This window comes from Crinia signifera, chromosome 11 (genome assembly GCF_055691185.1).
Source record: "Crinia signifera chromosome 11, ASM5569118v1, whole genome shotgun sequence".
NCBI classification, from domain to species: domain Eukaryota; kingdom Metazoa; phylum Chordata; class Amphibia; order Anura; family Myobatrachidae; genus Crinia; species Crinia signifera.
This window is the reverse complement of record NC_139227.1, coordinates 28,302,696-28,317,368: the sequence shown is the minus strand read 5'-3', so window position 1 is coordinate 28,317,368 and position 14,673 is coordinate 28,302,696. Positions and strand designations below refer to the sequence as shown.

Genomic DNA, 14,673 nt, shown 5'->3' with positions numbered 1-14,673 from the left:
GATGGCAATCCTCCATTACCAGGGAAGTCCAGGAACAGAGCATTTTCTCCCTGAAGGAGAGGGTCAGGTAGGCAAGCATGAGCTGGATAGCAGAACCCCCTAATAAGAGAGGACATATACTCCACACAGCTAAACTCTAACAGGGATAAGCTGAAATACTGAAGGTGGAAAAACCAGCACTTATCTCTGTCAGACAGGGTCTGTGTTCATACAGGGTTTCTCAGACTGCAGCAATGGATCACAGGCAGGACTTCACTGGACACCCGGCAGGATCTCTCAGACTACAACAAAGGTACACTGGCACCGGCAGGACTTTGCAGGACATACGGCAGAAGTGCTAGCTGGAATACTCAGGACTATGACAGGATTCTGACAAGACTTTAACCATAATAAAACAAGGCTTAAACAAAACTCTGACAAGACTAAAGCAGAACTATAACCGGCAGGGTCTGAATGCCGTAGTGTCTAGATCCACTTCAGTTTTGACAATTTTCCCATCATGCCCTGGGTCCACATATACCTGGAGGGGAAATATAAATATGTGGCGAGCCAAGCGAGCCACCGTGCCCGAAGCATGCGAGCGTAGCGAGCCCGCGAGGGTACAATGCAGCTAAAATAAAACAAAATAACCAACACCTACGTGAATTACAGATAAAATAAAAAACGTTGTGAGGGCATCTAACAACTTCCGCCCCCACCGAACATCACATGCTGTAAAACTGAAGGGGATCTAGTCTCTACTGTCTGAATGCTAATCCTAATTACCCAGAGGCCTAGCAGGCAGCCACACCCAAGACCAAGGTGTGCACAAAACCCAGGCAAGGTGGATCCGCAAAACCCGGAGTACAGATCCAGGGAAAACATACAAACTTCAACAGAATACATACAGCAGATTTACACCGATCCGCTCTAGGCGGTACGTAACAATGTGCAGTTTCTCTGCCTGACCATGGCCTCCTATCCCTGTGGCTTTGCATCTGGGAATGTAGCCGCTTGCATTGACTCGCTCAGACACTCCCATAATACACCCACTGTACGCCCCATATTTGCAAAAGTTTTTATCATGTCTTTTTTTTTTTTGTGCAATATTGTCTCATCATTTGTGTTGTATTGATTTAGAAAAGGTACCAGAGGGCCTAATGTAGTATAGGTTGTGAACCGGACGTGTTTTCTGATTTTCTTGCTCGGTTTCGTTGCGGCAATGTCGTACACAGCTAGTCTGTGCTAAATAAATAGGTTTTTGTTTTTTGTTGGCCATCTTAATGTAGGGAAGAGATGAACGCTGTAACTGGCTGTCAGTTCTGCAAGAAGCTGTAGAACTGTAGGGTTTAACGGACATGTGATCTCCTGGCGACAAACCAGGAACTTGTCGATACCATATTCCCAGAGGCAGATCTGCAGACTCTGGCCCAGTAACCGCATCCGGAAAGTGTGGGGATTTGTCATATGTTTCTCTGGATGTTCACAGATTCCTCCCTGTGGGACAGCAGCTTCTTACCCAGTGATTGCACACTCCATTTCCAGAAGATTTGCAGTGTCATACAAAAATGCAATGATGAGGAGAATGTGATCTGCCTGCAGGGCTGCCTGGTGTCCGCTGGGAGGTGTCAGTCAGACATCAATGATCGCCTACACAGACATTAAGCGGCACACTGAAGGGATTTACTACAGCTTCTAAAGAGACAGGTGGTGGTGTTGCCCATGTCAACCAGATTCTGTCTAGAATTTTCCAAATTGGTTGCTGTGGGCAATGACTATCGATGACTATCAATGGTTGATGGCTTAAAATCATCGTCATAAAAGCATAGATGGCAAGAGCAGAACAACACTATTGTGCCACCTGGGTTCAGTATAAGTTCTTATGGTGACTGCCAGATGGCTGTGCCAATGTACTGATGGAGCTATATGTACATTGTGCTACAGCACCAGCTGGGCAGCCTAAAGCCAAAGTCTCCTTCCCACGCCACAAGCATTAGATCCTACATGCCAGTTGTGTAACCTTGGTTACATGCACATGGGCAGTATAACTGGCGAGTCCCTGTGCACCCATGCACGTGTGTTTAGCAGCATTACACAGGGGGCTACATGTGTTTTAGCCTAGGGCACCTGGTACCTTTAATCAGGCCCTGTAGCTGCCTCTTCTATACGAGAAGTTTTTGTAGGTCAGGGGCCTGGGTGCATCTGCATGGCTACTCGTATGTACAGCTGAATTGATGGGGAAATAAAATAATAGCTTCTCTCAAACTAACAGCTGCTGCACAGGATCAGGACGGTATCCTGCATCAGTGACTTTTATACCTATAATAGGTGTGAGTGTGCTGGGGGGAGGGGGCCCAATAAACGTGTGCCTATGGGCGGCATCACCTCTGTTTCCAGCTGCAATAGTAGATTTTGTGCACCTCCCTTTTAGTGAGGGTTGAAATGGCTTTCCATATTAAATAACCTTTGTAACACTAGGAAACAGTACTTTATAGGTCGGACAAGAGGTCCAAGTGACGAGTATGGGCGATGCAGAGGAGGAACCACCATTGGTGCAACAGGTGCATTGCCCCGGGCCCCTGTAGATCAAGGGACCCACTGCTGCAGCCCGCTGTGTGGCATATTGTGAACTTGGTTTGGAGTGGAGGAGGGGGGGCCCAAATTATATATTTCCACCTGAGCCAACAACTCACAAGTTCCACCACTGGGGAGAAGTGACACTATTCCGTCGTTGTGGAGTGTGTGATTGTGTGTGTGTGTGGGGGGAGGGGTGGGGGAGATGAACATTTCTCATAGAATAACAACGTGAACCCATTTTTTTTGGAGGGTGGGCTTCTCTTCCAGGAGACTGATAGGACTTCCGGGCATTTCGGACTCTCGCAGACATCCTGGGCGGGATGTACTAAAGGAAAAATGCGATAGAAGCCTATGGGCTTCTTAACGCCGCCCGCCTCCAACCCTGACCGCACTCCCGGCCAAACCTCCTCCTTCCCCTAGAAAACACAGCCTGTGGTCCTTCAGGCTTCACGTGGGAGGAGGAAGGGCAAAGGGCTTATACTTCCCGGCCAGAGAGAGCCTGAGGATGTGACGGAGACCCCCGCACACCACTTCAGTTATCGCTGGGGCCTGCGTCACCACAATGCGATGTTGATCGCATATGTTAGTACATATGTGATCAACATTGGTGCGATGGGCGGCGGTGTATTTTAATACATCCCACCCCCTGCGAGTAGAGAAGTGTGCGTCAGCAGTGCCTAAGTCATGTCACCTCTTCCTATTAAATTGTCAGGTTACGTGTCGCATCACCCCGATTAATGCGCCCGCTGCATTTACTGTAGTTATAAAAAAAGTATTAACATTGATTGTTCATGATTTGTACTCATCTATAAACACTAGTCACTACTATTCAACATGTATGTTGTGCTGGATAACGGCACAGTAGCCCTGAGGCTCCCGTAGATCGGAACCTCCAGCTCTGTGGTACTGGGTTATACACTCACCTTTGCAGGATACCATTGAGCTCTGCAGAATACATAGACGGAAGGGAGGGACAGGGACCATTCACTATCATTGATATCAGTTTAATCCATCCGGGACAGTCATAGGCACGTTTGAGAGCACACATTTCATACAGAATACAGCCCAGGGACCTGCAATACACACAAAGAATGAGAAGAGTTAGGTGGGATTATGCCGGGATCTAGAGAGTTCCTTTGTGCAGAATTTGTAGGTAAAGGCATCACCTACTTTGTGTAAAGTAACCTTTCTGGTAAGCCTTTCCTCCAATCCCAATGTAGCAGTGTGTCCACCCATCTGTCACCATTAGCTGTGCATGGCTGTCAGAGAGAACTCTAGTTATCCATACCCCTTTCAGATCACACCTAATTACTGGGTTCAGTGGCGCAAGTTCATACCAGGTGCCCGGAGGTGACAAAGATGGTAGTGCGCCCCCACCCCCAACTATACATACATGGCAAGTGATCCTCAGACCAACAGACAGCACCTGCCACCCCCAAATACCACAGATAAAATCAGTTACCCCCCATACACTACCATACTGTACCTCCCAACATTATTAGCATGCACGTGGGACCCATGCACGCACTGATGGCCAGCACCTGGATTTTGGGGGCTTGGTCTAGCAACCAGGAGGTGTGACCTACAAATTTCCTCTGTCTCCAGAAATAGATGCTGTGCGCATGCCCACAGCATCTATTAACCGCTAACATTGCGACTGTTGGGAGGTATGCACTAGGCAGTAGCTGAAACTGGGATCTCTGTCACCCACCACTACACATCGTCCCCCAGTCCCGTCAGCCTGTCTGCATGTGTGCAAATGTGTACACACTATACATAAAATCACACATATAGGCCCTTATTCTGGTTGGTGCGGTAATATCCGCGTGCGTTCGTACCGCCGATGTTTTGTGTCTGCGCATGTGCAGAGGCGTCTCTGCGCATGTGCGAGCGGGGCGTACGGCCAAATCCCGCATGAAATGTGAACACTCCGAACAGGGGGTGGAGAGGGGCGTGAAGGGCTATTTGGGCTCATTACCATATGCATACGCCCCGCGTTTCATGGGCGTTCCCATGCAAACGCTGGGCGTACGTATGGTAATGCGGCCGTGACGCACGTGTAGGGGGCGGACATATGACATCGCCGGATGTCAGCTGCCCGCCCAGATCTCTGCTTTTGCACGGAGAAATGCCCGTGTGGTCTGAGGTTGCGGGAGCTGGTGGACCACTCGGTCCTTCATTCGATGGTCTGCGACCATCGAATGATGGGGGAGGTTCCCTGAGATGGAGGAGGTGTATTCCATGAAAAATATACGTGCGGTCCGTTCGGCCAGCTTCTTACCGCATACGGACGGAGTTGGCGATCCGTATGGAAGGCGGGGTTTCGCACGCACGGTCCTGGCCGCATATTCGGATCCGGCCGCACCGATCAGAATAAGGGCCATAGTCACACACATGCATACATTCACTCATATATACATAGTCAAACACCTGTATGCATACATATAGTCACACATCTATTCACAGACAGTCACACCCATGCACGTATACAGTATAATATTTACAGGTACTTATGTAATATCTGGCATCCCGTTTTTCTTATGAGATATTAAATCAACTCCATGCGTAGTTGGATAGTAGGGGTATGAAAAAAAGGGGTGCATTTAACATGGGAGCCCAGATAATACATAAGTACCTATTTACACAGATAAATATAGAGTGCACCTTGTCACACACTCACCATTCATCCTGAGGTCCTGCGTTTAGCCCCGCCCCCTTTTCAGACTGCTCCAGCTCCTCCAGAGCCTGCTGACTGGTTAATAAAATCTTTTGAAAGGCTGGTGAGGGGGTGTCAGGAGCTGAGAATACTAGCCCCATCTTCATCTGGCTGCCGGGTGCACTAACAGCACTACAGGGAAGAAACTAAGAGTAAATTAAAGCTTTGAGGAAACTGTAGTTTACTTTCAGTTTCATGCCTGCAGTGAGTGCGCACATGACCCAGCTGCTGCTGCAGCAGTGTTAACGGTGCTCAGGGGCGGATTGGGCCACCGGGAAACCGGGCCATTTCCCGGTGGGCCGGCCTGGATTTGGCTGCTTTTCCCGCTGACCGCTGCCTCTCCCCTGGTCAGCTGCCGGGCATAAAGATGGCGGCCATGGGCTGGAGCCCGGTGAGTGAAGCCCCCCTCCCCCGCAACCTGCCCCCCTACAGCTGGGCCGTGCTTTCCTCCCTGCCACTGTCACTCAAGTGGATCAAAGCAGCCTAGCCCGGTGAGGCAAACCCGACAGCAGGCCCCCCCCCAGCGAACCTGACAGCACACTTCCACCACCCCCCCCCCCCCCCCCCCCCGGCAAACCCGACAGCAGCCCCCCCCCCTGGGGCCGGCGAACCAGACAGCTAACTGGTAACACAGCAATACAAACCGGGTAAAGCGAATGGCTCTTACCGGTTCGTTGCCGTGTTACTGTGCAGTGTGAACGGGTTAATCGTGTCAAGCTACCCGTTTTCCAATTCCCACTATGGAGGAGGCAGCACCAGCTCTAAGTGCTGCCTTCTCCCCCGATGACACTCATGATGTCAGCAAACCTGCAATATTGCCTGTTCGCTGATGCGATCTAGAACACGTAATGCAAAATATAGCAAGAGCAACATGTGACATTTCACTCCAAAGGCAGAGTATAATGAGTTTGAGCTTTTGTCATACTGTCCTGACACATTGCAATGTAATTATTAAATGAAGTCAGGTCAACAACGCTGCTGTTTGCCAAAAAAAAGGCAGCGAGGGAACTGTCACAGGCATTACAGGAACAGACAATGACTAGACAATGGTGACATCTGTCTTCTACATACAAGAGCTGAAGAGACCGTTTGTGTTCCCGAATTAAAGCATACTGTGCATAGGTGACAAATCACAGGGGAAATGTAAAGATTATCAACTTCCACATGATTAGGGAATTAAAGGGAGAGGTATTGATAACTTAATACAATGCCCAATAACGTTCACTTTGAGTGTTATTTCCTACTGTACATTGTGTAAATGGTCTTTTCTTCCACCAAGAATGTTTTTTTCTAATGACCTGGGATTGGGAGAAGGCATCAAACAGTGAAACGCTGTAGCCTGTACGTTCTTTGTGTGTATACGGAGCTGACAGTTTGGTGACACTGCCTCAAGTTCCTGACTGCTTCATTAGTATAGCTCAGTCTGTGAGAAATCACCGCTCTCCATAATAATTACTAGAGATGTGCAGACTCGGATTCCAGAGATCCGAGCCCCCACGGACGTCATCATTCCGAGCCTGGTTCCGAGCAGCGCTCTGAGATTCCCGCCTAACTCGGGTCCGTCTGCAACGTCATCACCCGGCGCCGGATTTTGCGAGGTTTTAAATAGCGGCTGCTATATTATTAATATTTAATTAATTTAATTATATATTAACATAGTTATCCAGCTACCTCGGTGCAACCTTTTGCCCTAAAAACAATATTGTGAGGTGTGAGGTGTTTAGAATATACTGGAAATGAGTGGAAATTGAGGTTAATATAGCGTAGGAGCAAAAAAAAAAAAAAAAAACTAATTCTGCGATGTGAGCAGTTTTTATGCTTTAAAAAAAAAAAAAAAACAGAACCCAAAAACCAAAAAAATCCAAACACAAAATGTTTAGGGGGTGTTTTGGCAAAACCCATTAGAACCCAAAACCTCAAGGTAATCAGAACCCAAAACACGAAAAGTGGCCGGTGCACATCCCTAATAATTACCCACTAAACCCCAGGCAGTTTCTCTATTGCGTTTGTAAGGCGACAGACTATGTACTGCTGCTGCAGGTAGATCCAGAGCTGGCCCTGAATAATTTGATATCCTAGGCATTTTGGTTGGTCCCCACTCGGCTAGTTGCGCCTTTGACCCATTGCTCCTTATTCATGTTACACCACATCTTATTGCTCCTTATACACATTACATTGCTCTTTATTAACACTGCATACTTTACAATTGTCCCAATTACAGTGGGACATTCCCGCTAATTGGACACTGTCTCGCTGTAGCACCCGCCCGGTAATCACTGAATAGATGGCATCTATCAGTGCAGGGAGGTTGCCCAGTTGCTCGAGGAGCGCTGGGCACGCTCCCAAAATGACAAAACAGGGGTTGCTGTGATAGGCCATACCCCATCCACATGAGACCAGGCCCAGCCCTCCCAGGGACACCACACAGTAGTCCAGGGGTAGCCAACTCCGGTCCTCTTGCATGGCACACACCTCTGGAGATCTACAAGAAGCTGGTGATCTAATTATGGTGACTCCTGGAGCTGCAGGTGGACCAGCAATAAGTACAGCATATGTCACAGCTGACTACGGTGACATTCAGCAGATTATTACTTTCTGTGTACTTTTACCACCATAAGTATCATTCTCCTTCACACAGACTAAAGATGCCGTATACGCCCCACAGGTAGCCAAAGGATGCGTTTCATTTCAGCTCCCCAATATATTGACATTGGTACATCCCCAATCTACCTCCTTAATGTGCCTGAGCCAAAGTTTACTTGTTTTTATTGGAACAGGTGCTCAAACCACCACCCGAGACCTGTGCTCCCCCAATTATCCTCCTGCTGGTAACAGAGTGACAGCCTCATTTTCCTGATCTCTCAGCCGCATCCTCTCGCATATCATACTGTGCCACTCTCCTTCTAAAAATATTTCCAGGCCTCCTCTAATGACCCCTTCCTAATGGATCTGACTGTGCGCAGCCAGCACCCGACTCACACACAGTACAGCAGCAGGGACACAGACACAGAACTGCAGAGTACGACAGATAATAGTCAGGGACACATACAGGGACCGGGGAGAGGCAGAGAGACACACACACGGACAGGAGAGTGACAGAGGGACACACACAGGGACAGGACAGTGACAGGGAGACACACACAGGGACAGGAGAGTGACAGGGAGACACACACAGGGACAGGAGAGTGACAGAGGGACACACAAAGGGACAGGACAGTGACAGGGAGACACACACAGGGACAGGAGAGTGACAGGGAGACACACACAGGGACAGGAGAGTGACAGGGAGACACACACAGGGACAGGAGAGTGACAGGGAGGCACATACAGGGACAGGAGAGTGACAGAGACACATACAGGGACAGGAGAGTGACAGAGAGACACATACAGGGACAGGAGAGTGACAGAGAGACACATACAGGGACAGGAGAGTGACAGGGAGACACACACACGGACAGGAGAGTGACAGAGGGACACACACAGGGACAGGACAGTGACAGAGAGACACATACAGGGACAGGAGAGTGACAGGGAGACACACACACGGACAGGAGAGTGACAGAGCGACACAAACAGGGACAGGACAGTGACAGAGACACACACACAGGGACAGGAGAGTGACAGGGAGACACACACAGGGACAGGAGAGTGACAGGGAGACACACACACGGACAGGAGAGTGACAGAGGGACACACACAGGGACAGGATAGTGACAGAGAGACACATACAGGGACAGGAGAGTGACAGAGAGAGACACACACAGGGACAGGATAGTGACAGAGAGACACACACACACAGGGAAAGGAGAGTGACAGGGAGACACACACAGGGGCAGAAGAGTGACAGAGAGACACATACAGGGACAGGAGAGTGACAGAGAGACACACACAGGGACAGGATAGTGACAGAGAGACACATACAGGGACAGGAGAGTGACAGAGAGAGACACACACACACACACAGGGACAGGATAGTGACAGAGAGACACACACAGGGGCAGGAGAGGAACAGGGACACACAGGGACAGGAGAGTGACAGAGGGACACACAGGGACAGGACAGTGACAGAGAGACACACAGGGACAGGAGAGTGACGGAGACACATACAGGGACAGGAGAGTGACAGGGAGACACATACAGGGACAGGAGAGTGACAGGGAGACACACACAGGGACAGGAGTGTGACAGGGAGACACACACAGGGACAGGAGAGTGACAGAGAGAGACACACACACACACACAGGGAAAGGAGAGTGACAGGGAGACACACACAGGGGCAGGAGAGGAACAGGGACACACAGGGACAGGAGAGTGACAGAGGGACACACAGGGACAGGACAGTGACAGAGAGACACACAGGGACAGGAGAGTGACGGAGACACATACAGGGACAGGAGAGTGACAGGGAGACACATACAGGGACAGGAGAGTGACAGGGAGACACACACAGGGACAGGAGTGTGACAGGGAGACACACACAGGGACAGGAGAGTGACAGGGAGACACATACAGGGACAAGAGAGTGACGGAGACACATACAGGGGAAGGAGAGTGACAGACAGAAAGACACATACAGGCTCAGGAGAGTGACAGAGAGACACATACAGGGACAGGAGAGTGACAGGGAGACACATACAGGGACAGGAGAGTGACAGAGAGACACACACAGGGACAGGAGAGTGACAGAGAGACACACAGGGACAGGAGAGTGACATGGAGACACATACAGGGACAGGAGAGTGACAGCGAGACACATACAGGGACAGGAGAGTGACAGGGAGACACATACAGGGAAAGGAGAGTGAAGGAGACACACACAGGTACAGGAGTGTGACAGAGAGACACATACAGGGACAGGAGAGTGACAGGGAGACACATACAGAGACAGGAGAGTGACGGAGACACATACAGGGACAGGAGAGTGACGGAGACACATACAGGGACAGGAGAGTGACGGAGACACATACAGGGACAGGAGAGTGACGGAGACACATACAGGGACAGGAGAGTGACAGGGAGACACATACAGGGACAGGAGAGTGACAGGGAGACACATACAGGGACAGGAGAGTGACAGAGAGTCACAGGGACAGGAGAGTGACAGAGAGACACATACAGGGACAGGAGAGTGACAGAGAGACACATACAGGGACAGGAGAGTGACAGAGAGACACATACAGGCCCAGGAGAGTGACAGAGAGACACACAGGGACAGGAGAGTGACAGGGAGACACATACAGGGACAGGAGAGTGACAGGGAGACACATACAGGGACAGGAGTGTGACAGGGAGACACACACAGGGACAGGAGCGTGACAGGGAGACACACACAGGGACAGGAGAGTGACAGGGAGACACATACCGGGACAGAAGAGTGACCGGGAGACAGATACAGGGACAGAAGAATGACAGAGAGACATTCAGGGACAGGGGAGAGGCAGAGAGACACATACAGTGACAGGAGAGTGACAGAGAGACACACACACACAGGGACAGGAGAGTGACAGGGAGACACATACAGGGACTGGAGAGTGACAGCGAGACACATACAGGGAGAGGAGAGTGACAGGGAGACACACACAGGGACAGGAGAGTGACAGAGAGACACACACAGGGACAGGAGAGTGACAGGGAGACACACACAGGGACAGGAGAGTGACAGGGAGACACGTACAGGGACAGGAGAGTGACAGGGAGACACATACCAGGACAGAAGAGTGACAGGGAGACACACACAGGGACAGGAGAGTGACAGAGAGACACACACAGGGACAGGAGAGTGACAGGGAGACACACACAGGGACAGGAGAGTGACAGGGAGACACATACAGGGACAGGAGAGTGACAGGGAGACACATACCGGGACAGAAGAGTGACAGGGAGACACACACAGGGACAGGAGAGTGACAGAGAGACACACACAGGGACAGGAGAGTGACAGGGAGACACACACAGGGACAGGAGAGTGACAGGGAGACACATACAGGGACAAAAGATGATCCGATAATCGGATTTATAGGCCTCCATGAAAGCTCTTCTCCTGATCCATTTATTTTCAGCCCCCCTGTAGTGCAAGGTCTGACCCCAGCAATGCAGCAACATGTCACACCGGTACTAACCTTGACCCTTTTGCCGGATACGTACTCTATGTCTATTTTAGCCCAAGGAACAGGTGACCTACATTTATACTTGTATGATAAATGCAGTGTTAAATCTGGAATCCTTTGTATCCCATAAATGTGTCACCCGCCAGACCCCCCCTTCCCCCAAGCGCACACATATACACTCTGTACTGTCACTTAGAAATAGTTCTCTCTGAAGCCAGTGTTTATGGAACAATAAGTCCTATTATGGAACAGTCATAAATGACAACAGTATACAAAGAGTAAGTATGATTCTGTCATATTGATTTATGTGACGGTACTATAACACAAAAACTGGTCCCTGATTAATCCCCAAAGTCTTATTATTGAGACTCAGTTACTGAGACCAGCGAGTCGGAGATGATGGTTACAGATCTCCAAGCTGTGTGTCATTGGGAATATTTGTGCTGCGGATAGACTCAATGGCTTTGTATGCGGAATTCACACATCAAACAGAGGACAGCTGGGGAGAGGGTAGGAATCTGTACGTCAGACCGCTAGCACTGTTCCTACAGAGATTCACAGCCTCAGTCCTCCAAATCCTACTCTGTCGCTTCTTTCTCCGGCAAGCGAGGGGTTACACAAAGAACAGAAGCGGCCCAATAAGTGTTTGAAGGTACTTCATGGTGAGAGTGGGGGTCGCGGGTTAGGAATCAAAGATTCTTTGATGCAGCAGGACCTGAGAAATTCTGTCCCACATCTCACAGATGTCATCATCATCAGAAACAAGACGACAAGTCTTATGTGCGAGAAGAGTCATTAGGTTATTGGGATAGTTTCTGCCTGCTCAATCCTACTGTAACCTATTTCCACCTACAGTATGTAAAAATATATCTGCGGCTTTAAAGGAAAAAGCAGCAGATTGATCAGTGTGGTCAATGATCAATATATAATTCATAACATATAAGGGCATCTTTGTTAAACTAATATTTGCCAGAAATCTGTTAAAATAGGGCTAAAAATATGGCATCTTCCTACTCAACAAGCCCTCTGGTCTGGGGCAGATATTGTGTGTCAATAATGGTAGCCTTTGTCGGCGTACTCCAATAATAGCTTGCCTCAACTTCGGGAACCCTACCTAATACCCCTTGCAGATATAAATATTGGCTTTAACCCGCTGAAGCTCGGGTTTCAATATTTTCCTCCGTGGGTGATGAACACGGGTTATTACCTGATCGTCACCTTCCACACTTGACCCGGGTCTTCCAGCAACCCTGGTCTTCCATCTAGCAGTGGACGCTTGGAGATGATACTACTGTGATGGCCAGTGGACCTTCTTTTAGGCATGACCCTAGTCATCAAGGTCATACTCGTGTAGAAGCTTACATACTTGGGGTATTCAGTCAGGGATTCTGAGTCGGAATCCCAGGCCGTTTTTGCTTCTCTGAACTGCAACTCGACAGTCGAGTGTCGAAAAGTCCAAGGATTGGTGAAAACAGCCGTGGATTGGCAAAAAAACAGACGTTAATTCAACAATCCGCAGCCGTTTCCGACAAAACAGATCCGATCGGATCTGTTTTGTTGGAAAATGCCTTCAATGCTGTCGGAAATGGCAGCATTGAATAGGAGACGGCCACTATTTCCGCCAGAGGCATGTGTAGAAGTGTAGAAGTTGTTTGGGGTAATTTACCCCTGTTCACCGGCCACAACCCTAGAGCTTCTACTAATCTGCTCAAGAACAAGAACCAGGCTGGAAGTGGTCAGAGACCCACCAGAAAAACATCCGGGCACACCTGCGTATTCACAAATACACCTAGAAAATGCCCCTAAACACTGTCTTCCTGTCATTCTGACTACTCTGCGATATCTATGTGTACGGATATTATTTTGCTATTTGGTTCCCGTGCAGTCGTTGGATAATTACTTGATTTTGGAATTTTCAGCAGTCCATGGTGAATTAGGTTTGCCTTTCTTTCTTTTTATGTACTTTGAAAAACTTTGTGGGTCAGTTGACCGAAGACAACACGTAATCTCTGTCTATGGAGGAAGCTCAGCTGCATTCAGGATGGATTGTAGAGATAAGAGTCTTTTGGTAAGTGCAGTAAGAAGACTATTACAATAACAATGTGCGAGATAATGAGAGCTTGGATTACACTATTATATTCAGTTTGAGGTGGCAAGATGACATCCAGGATGAATTGGCAGAAAGTCATTCTGTGACACGGACCAATACAGATGGTGACAAGTCTGGGAGGATAGGTAGTTTGGACTATCATCTGCGTACAGATGATACCGAAATACAAAAAAGCTGATTATGCCAAGAGATGTGGCATAGATTAAGAAAAGCAGAGGTTATAAAGGGACGACACACACGGTGCGACAATGCTGAGCGATCTGAGCAATGCAGATCGCTCAGCATGCAACGCTACAAAGCAATGCGTCAGCGCTGTGTGCTGAGCGATCTGTCAGGGCCAGTGTTCTCCGGTGGGATCACTGGCCCTGAACGGCGATTAACTAGATTTATCCAGCATGCTGAATATTAATCACCGGGCGATAGTGATGCACGGGGCCGCTCAACGCTATCGCGATGGACCCTACACAAGGAGCGATGTAGGGGCAATGAAAAATGCCCTGAAATTGCCCCATGTGTAGGCCTCATAAGACTGAGGGCGGGATGTACTAAGGGGAAAATGCGGTAAAACCCTCGGTTTTTCGCATTTTCCTATGTATTAAAACGCCGCCGCCACAATACCGCATTGTAGGTATATGGGCTTCTTTTCGCCACCTGACACCTCCGCCGCAAACCCGCCGACCCCCCTCTCCCCCTCCCTCAGGCTTACCTGGTCCAGGTTCTCCTGGACCAGGAAGGTAAGCCCTTCCTCTCTCTAGTAACGCAGCCGGACGTCCTCCCGGCTGCAGGGGGGAGGAGGAGGCCCCGGGGACAGCCTGCTTAGCTGTCCCCGGCGTAAGGGGGGAAGCAGGCGGCAGGGAGATGACGGATACCCCCCGCACTCCATGGTACAGGTATCGCGGGGGGTCTCCGTCACCGTACCGCGATGTCAGCCGCATATGTTAGTACATATGCACTGGCATCGCGGCGGGCGGCGAAGGGTGGCGATGTATTTTAATACATCCCACCCTGAGAGCCAGATGTACTAAGCTTTTATAAGTGATAAAATGAAGAGTGATACACAACCAACCAAACACCTCCTAACTGTCATTTTTCAAAGCCAGTCTGTCATATGACAGTTGGGGGCTAATTGACTGGTACTTTATCACTCTCCACTTTGTAACTTTTCAATGCTCAGTGGTGCTTTA

At 49.4% G+C, this 14,673-nt stretch overlaps 1 protein-coding gene across 4 annotated transcripts in view; it reads right to left on the bottom strand.

Moving 5' to 3' along the window:
• The window catches only part of LOC146046400 (serine/threonine-protein kinase Nek11-like), a 243,622-nt gene that overhangs the window by 128,728 nt on the left and 100,221 nt on the right, over nucleotides 1–14,673 (bottom strand). For all 4 annotated transcript variants that reach the window (XM_083165682.1, XM_083165683.1, XM_083165684.1 and 1 more), the window contains exon 7: nucleotides 3,480–3,629. In XM_083165682.1, the coding sequence (XP_083021808.1) occupies nucleotides 3,480–3,629 (150 nt within the window). The remainder of the gene's footprint in view (nucleotides 1–3,479; nucleotides 3,630–14,673) is intronic.